At 38.8% G+C, this 7,486-nt stretch overlaps 1 protein-coding gene across 1 annotated transcript; it reads left to right on the top strand.

The window, feature by feature from the left end:
* LOC110208886 (trace amine-associated receptor 6-like) lies at window positions 1-7,323 on the top strand. The gene is made up of 3 exons (XM_020987078.2): window positions 1-217; window positions 796-865; window positions 6,150-7,323. Exon 3 carries the CDS (start codon window positions 6,224-6,226, stop codon window positions 7,277-7,279), a length of 1,056 nt encoding a protein of 351 aa, XP_020842737.1. The 5' UTR covers window positions 1-217; window positions 796-865; window positions 6,150-6,223; the 3' UTR covers window positions 7,280-7,323.
* Window positions 7,324-7,486: the final 163 nt, after the last annotated feature.

The raw sequence follows: 7,486 nt of genomic DNA, 5'->3' as shown, positions 1-7,486 counted from the left end.
GTTACTGTTCCCATGGATCCCTCAGGAACAATGTTATCCCAAGTCTTGGGAGTCATAATTACTCTATGGGGTACTGAACCAGAGTTCTGTGATGGGAACAGGAGTACAGAACAAGGAATAGGGATTGTGAGCATGTCAGAAACATGACAGATGCTGGCACTCAGGTCCCTGGCAAATGGGGGGAGTGAACACTTGATGCAATATACTTTGCCAGAAGGTGAGATCATCCAGAGGGCAAAGGATTATTGTTATGTTAAGCTTAGGGCACAGCGGGCTTGATGGGCCTTAGCTCTAGGAAATAGGGTATCTCCAAAATATTTTGACATTTCCCAATTTTGGCCAAAGGAAAGGGGTATGAAAGAACTTCTACTCTCATGGCCCATAAAGGAGAGACAGTTATAAACCAAGATGCCATGTGATGTAGCTTATGGGATTAGGTCCTCAAGGGAACATAGGAACTTTGTCCTAGGTGTCATTACTAAGCCATTGCTTGAAAAGAGAGGGTAGGCAAGAATGTCACAGTGAGAAAATGCCAAAACACCTATGAATCAGGACCTTGGTGACTGGGCACATAACAAAAGGTGAGAGGAAAAAAAAACCTAAGACAGTAGACTCACCCTTGTCCAGAAACTTGGGATAGCTGTCTCACCTGGATGTTAGTTACTTCTGAGTCTGTCCACTCAGGATCAGGGGCTTTCCTCAGTTGATCCAGTTTCCCAGGCACAAAAGGGTAGGTTTAAACAGTACAATATTTTTTCTCACAATTCCCATAATTGTATAATTGCATTAAATCAGGTACAGATCAAGTTGCCAAGAAGGCTCACAATGGACTAGTTCCGAGAAGGGAGATTTACACGTCACCAAGGTAACCAAGAAAACTTAAACATTAACATCCTTATTCTCAGGACTTTAAAAGGTGCTTCTCTGGTTCACAATCTAGAGGTTCCTAGAAATTCTGACTTAATGTAGCTTAGTATAATCATTTAAATTTTTCCCCACTTTTGAAACTTCAGAGAATTTCAGTTTATATATCATTTGCTGTTTCTATACTTCCCTAAATGCTATACTTGATATGAGTCTTTCAAAAAACTTATGAGTCTAACTAAAAATGAACTCTTCTGCTCTTTAAGATTATCAGACAGATACTTTTTTAAAATGGGGAAATTAAACAGACCAGAAGCTTATGCAGATACAAATTTACCAGATGCATGCAAAACAAACAAACGAACACAACAAAGGCATGCAATTAAGCCAATTAACTTGAATGAAAAACAAAAAGGCCTTACCAGAGTGATCCAGGATGAACTGGTTCAAGAAGGGGGCCTGGAGTTTTTCTTCAAAAAGAAATGAGAGCTCAATCAAGGGTGAGCTGATAATGGAGCAGGAGTGATACAGGTAGTGCTTATATACAGCCTGGGCTGGACTATGACATAATCATTTTGAGGTCTTGAGTTACTATTTTCATGGGTCCTGTGGGAACAGTATTGTCCCAAGTCTTGGGAGTTGTGATTACTCTATGGGGTATAGAACCAGAGTTCTATGATGGAAACAGGAGTACAATGCAAGGAACAGGATTGTGAGCTTGTCAGAGATGTGAGGGATGTTGGCACTGAGGCCCCTGGAAATAGAGGGAGTGAACATTTGGTGCAATACATTTTGCCGAGGGTGAGATCATCCAGAGGGCAAAGGATTATTGTTATGTCAAGCTCAGGGCACAGCCTGCTTGCTAGGCCTTAGTTCTGGGGAAACAAGGTATCTCCATAATATTTTGACACATTCAATATAGTTCAGATTCCAAATACTCTTGGTAGTAGAAGCCTTCATAAAGAGAAAGAAACATGTCTGTCTCCTCCTCTGCTCACAGGAATCTTTCCTTTTTGCTCATCTCCAAATTCAATCCAACATCGGTCCAGATGTGTATCTCTATGGTCATTTGCCTTCATCATATTGTCACCAGTCCAAGTTAAAGTGAGGAATTCTTCCATTTTCTTGGGGAACAATCCTGTTGTACTTGCCCACTGGTGACATGGTTTCTAGGTTCTTGAAGTTAGCATAGTAGAAAAGATGTTGACTTCATACACAGATGATCTGTTTTCAAATCTTCCTGTCTTCCTTACTTCGTAGTTTGAACTTCAACTCCCTGGACCTTAGTTTCTTAATCTAACAATGACAATTCTCAAATAAAATTACTTCTAATACCTGATTCACAATCCTTTGACTACCTTAACCCCCTTCTGGTTTATTTGGCATAGTGACACTCCTGGGAGATAGTTCCATCCTTGAGCTTTCAATGAATACTACTGCATTACAACTTCCAATCCATTCTGGTTTCTCCTCTATTCCTTGGTTTTAAATGCTTACAAGATAGATAGAAAGAGAGAGAGAGAGAGAGAGAAGAGAGAGAGAGAGAGAGAGAGAGAGAGAGAGAGAGAGAGAGAGAGAGAGAGAGAAAGAGAGAGAGATGATAGACAAAAGAAGAAATGAATAAATAAATCACTAAATAAAACAAACAAACAAATAAATAAATAAAGGATGTAGCTATTCAATCCTAATGGACATGGCAGAAGTTAGGAAAGCTATTTCTAAATGTCATTGAGGTAATTTCTGAACAATATCTGGTGAGTCAGAACTGAAATTGAACTGGGCTTTCCTTTCCCCTCCGCTGTTTTTTTTTCTCCTCATTCTTGAATTGCCGTGTTGAACTTCCGTCAAGTTTAATCATTTAGCTACCATATAACATTAAATCTCTGAATTGATATTGCCAGTGGTGGTGGGGAGCTGAGAAGGCTTCACTATAGTTCCAGACTGTCCCCAGCAGCCTGGATAGACCAGTGTAGTTCCTTTGCTTCAGTGTTGGTATTTGAAATAAAAGCAGGTTGACAGGACAAATTCATGCCCCTATTGACTATGAGAACAACAAAAGGAAAATAACCTGGGGCTATAAATATTATACGTTCTGAGACACTACTCACATCCCACTCACTTAGCTTAGGGTATGCCATCCTACATGAATCCAGAGTGAAATGGCTTTGTAGAACATTGATTTCTCCTCTATTGGGTCTGAGAAAAGACTGCACTCCTTAGAAACTGTGCTCATTTTAATCAGGGGCTTTTTTTTCATTGTTGTTTCAGTTATGTCTGACTCTTCATGACCTGATTTAGAATTTTCTTGACAAAGGTCCTGGAGTGGTTTGCTGTTTCTTTCTCCAGCACATTGAGAGATGAAGAATTGAGGCAGACAAGGTTAAGTAACTTGCCCAGGATCACACAGCTAAAGTGTCTGAGGCCTGATTTGGACTCAGGAAAATGAGTCTTCCTGACTCCAGTACACACCAAGTTGCTCAGACAACAGGGGCTTACTGTCTTTCTATTTATAATGTGAATTTTGTAGCTACTGAGTTACTGTACACATAGTGAACGACTATCTACTTATTTATAATTAATGCAGAGAGAGGCAGCATGACATAGTAGATTGAGGTTTGGTCTTGGAGTCAGAATTTTAACTTGGGATCTTGGGATCTTCTCCCACCTCTGACACTTAATATAATTCTGGAAAGTCACATACACTTTCTGCACCTAGCTCTCAAGGATTATAAATGACAGACAAGTTGTCAGCTGCCATTAGTGAAGTGAGTTCCCATACCATGAGATAACCCACAACAATAAAATGACAGGTAGGTGTAGTCCAGGAGTGTATGGGGTGTTCCAGGAGGACTAGCATCTCTTATGTGAGAGCTTAACATGCCCTATTTAGGGCTGCTCATTTACCTTAGGTTTCCACCTGCCACCCAAATTTCACCTATGGCTCCAAGAAGTTGTAGCATGCATAGCAGCCACACCTGGGTAAAACTGTCTTGGCAGACAGGCTAACTAGGTTGATGATAATCGACAATCCTCATTAGCGAGTTAGGGGTATGTCTACCTCAAGCATGTGAAGACTCCTCACTCCTAAGCCCCAGCCCTGCAGAACAGGCAGATGCAGACAATTTGTTCCAACAGACATGAAGGCAGCTGAAGCAATTGCTGTGGAAGGCTTAGAGCATGGTCAGGTATTGAAGAAATCAAAGTGCATTCTACACTATTGCCAGTCTATCTTTCATCCTGACAATGGACTTTGATGACTCTGGAAGAGAGAGTGAGGCTGATGACTTTGTGCAACTCTGACTCACTTAAACTCAATTCACCCATGAATCAAGAAATGCCCCCCCCCCATGTCATTAGTCCTTTTCAAAAATGAAGGACAAACAAAACCAGGTACAATTAATCCCAGCCTCAACCAGTTGCAATTGTTAAGTAGACATTTCAGTAAATAATATAGTTGGGAAGCAGGCACCACAGTCTTATTCCAATTTGGGTTCCCAGCTTAAAACACAGAAACTCACAAACGAGGTCAAACGTTGATTTGAATTTCAAGGTATTAATTAATTCTAACATGTTTCCTATACAATGCACGTACTTGTCTTATACGTAAAAATGTGGACGTTAAGTGTGCATATGTATTCCATATATATGTATTATATGTGTGTAAGTATATCTATATGTTATATCTAATGTATATTTGTGTATATTGAATGTATATAGGGTATCCCAAAAGTCTTAGTGTAGTCTTAAGGAATTAAAGTTTAAAATTGTACTAATACTTTAGTGACACCCTAATATATGGAGGGGCAGCATTGATTAGTAGAAGGAAGGCTTGCTTTGTAATTGTGAAGCCCTGAATTTTGACACATGCTGGTTCCTGAAAAAAGACCTTTAGCCTCTCAGTACCCTCCCTAGTGCCTCCCCCAGAACTCTCCAATGCTTCAAGTTACACAGTAGTTGTCAATTTGCTTTGTAGAAAGACATGTCCACAGTGGAAGTTTCTTACATTGATAAATTATATGCAGATATATAACATATACATGTATAAATGGATATAGATATATGTATAATATGTGTTCAGAATTTCCAATAAAATCCTCCTTTGATGTCTCAACATAATATGGAAATGATCAAGGGTTTTCAAAGATTCTGCCAATGAATCCAAATATATTCAGGCAGATCGAAACAAAAAAGATTTAAAGTATGGATGCAATAATTGTGTTTGTGGTCTGGGGATCAGCTTGCAACGGGAAAATTTCTAAAATGTTTTTGAGGAATTGTGCTCTAACATGGGCAGCCAATACCTAAGAAAGTACAGATTATTGTTTAACGATCAGGAGAAACTGTTAAAATACAACTACATATGTGTATATAGTTATACATATATGTGTGTGTATATGTTTTTATACACATGCAGTCAGGGTATACTAAAAGACAGCAAAATTTTAAAGTTTAGTAACTATGTATACAAATGTAAGCACACATATATATCTATATATGGTTATATATGTATATATCTGCATCTGATATATGTGCATATATATGTACAAACACATATACACATATATATGAGATGCCAGTTCATTCACCATAAATTTGATCATCAAAAAAATTCACAAAACAAAAAGACACACAGAAATGTGCAAATCTTACAAAACAAAATACATAATTTCTGCTCCCATAGAGTAAACAGCAGTGTAGCAGAATAAATTGCTTACTGATAGTTATTGGAAAAAAGTTTCTTCTCCTAATTTACACTTAACCCCAAGGGATTATCTCCTAGGTGTTTTCTGGCACTTCTTTGGCTGAGTTCCGGAAAGGTTGTGGCACTTTGGGCATTAAATCAGAGTTGACAACATGAAGAAGGGAAAAGTAATAAAAGGTGACCCTTGAAGTGAGGAATCCTTTAGTATCTCACTGACCTTTGCAAAGGAGCTTGTCAGAGGTACAGAACTAGAGGATTAGAGGGAAATATTACCAAGCAGAGAAACACTGACTGTCTTGGTGCTGACGGTTAGTGGACTTATTGAAAGCATTTTATTAAATGGTTTTGAGATTGGGGAAAGCCATTCTACTGAGTTAAATGGACATATACTGAGTATAAAAGAGGTTGGAGGCATTATTGTTTATAGGAAAGGGGGAAGGGATTAAGCATTTATATAGTGTATTCTGTGCCAGGCAATGTGTTAAGTGCTTTACAAATATTATCTGAGTGATATGGATCATAATTAATGAAGGACAGTATTTCACTTTGAGCAGACATGTAATTTATTTATCTTTTTTTTCAGGAATTTTGGAAATGTCAGTGATAATTTTCTGTGATTACCAAGAAAAACAAAGACACTTATAAGCTGAGAGAAGAATGCTGAGCAGCAGCAATGAGTCCCAGCCTGCAGCAATGCAGCTCTGCTATGAGAACATCAGTGGATCCTGCATTAAAACCTCCTACTCCCCAGGACCCCGAATCATCCTCTACTTGGCATTTGGCTTTGGGGCTCTACTGGCTGTCTTGGGAAACCTCCTGGTCATGATTTCAATCCTTCACTTCAAGCAGCTGCACTCTCCAGCCAATTTTCTTATTGCCTCCTTGGCTTGTGCCGATTTTTTGGTGGGAGCCACTGTGATGCCCTTTAGCATGGTGAGGTCAGTGGAGAGTTGCTGGTATTTTGGGGAAAGTTATTGTAAATTCCACACTTGTTTTGATGCATCATTTTGTTATTCTTCCATTTTTCACTTGTGCTTCATCTCCATTGATAGATACATTGCTGTCACTGACCCTCTGGTCTATCCAACTAAATTCACTCTGTTGGTTTCAGGAATATGCATTGTGTTCTCCTGGCTCCTTGCCATTACATTTAGTTTTTCACTTTTTTACACAGGTGCTAATGATGATGGGCTGGAGGAATTAGTAAGGGCCCTCACCTGTGTGGGAGGTTGTCAGATGGCTATGAATCAAACCTGGGTACTGATAGACTTTCTGTTGTTCTTCACTCCCACTCTGGTCATGGTCATTCTTTATTGTAAGATTTTTCTAGTAGCTAAACAACAGGCTAGAAAGATTGAAAGTATGAACAGCAAAGCTGAGTCATCCTCAGAGAGTTACAAAGCCAGAGTGTCCAAGAGGGAGAGAAAAGCAGCCAAAACACTGGGCATTGCTGTGATAGCATTTGTGATTTCATGGTTCCCGTATTTTATTGAAACAATAATTGATGCATTCCTTGGGTTCATCACTCCAACCTATATTTATGAAATTTTAATTTGGTTTGCCTATTTTAACTCAGCCATAAACCCTCTGATTTATGCTTTTTTTTACCCTTGGTTTAGAAGAGCAATTAAAGTGATTGTCACTGGGAAAGTCGTCAGTGGTCACTCTTCAACAATAGATTTGTTTTCTGAACAAGTTAAGGTTTTAAACTGAAGAAGTTAAAATATGGAACAAAGTTATAAAAGGTACCGGTGAATTATTACGACCTGAAAGTATGCTCTCTTCATTCTGTCCGAATCCCTATTTCAGGGTTGATGTTTAATAAAATGTACTTACCAGGTCAAATTGCATGTACATAGTGTGTTTTACCAGCTGTCTTTAATGTTGCTCTCCTGTTTCTGTTTTTTCTCATTTGACATT

The sequence above is a fragment of the Phascolarctos cinereus genome, unplaced genomic scaffold (genome assembly GCF_003287225.1).
Source record: "Phascolarctos cinereus isolate Bilbo 61053 unplaced genomic scaffold, phaCin_HiC Scaffold_5;HRSCAF=322, whole genome shotgun sequence".
Classification (NCBI taxonomy): domain Eukaryota; kingdom Metazoa; phylum Chordata; class Mammalia; order Diprotodontia; family Phascolarctidae; genus Phascolarctos; species Phascolarctos cinereus.
Note: the sequence above shows the minus strand (reverse complement) of the source record. Positions and strands in the feature narration are given on the sequence as shown.

Coding starts and splice junctions, on each gene's coding strand:
- LOC110208886 (XM_020987078.2), top strand. CDS start 6,224: ATGCTGAGCAGCAGCAATGAGTCCCAGCCTGCAGCAATGCAGCTCTGC.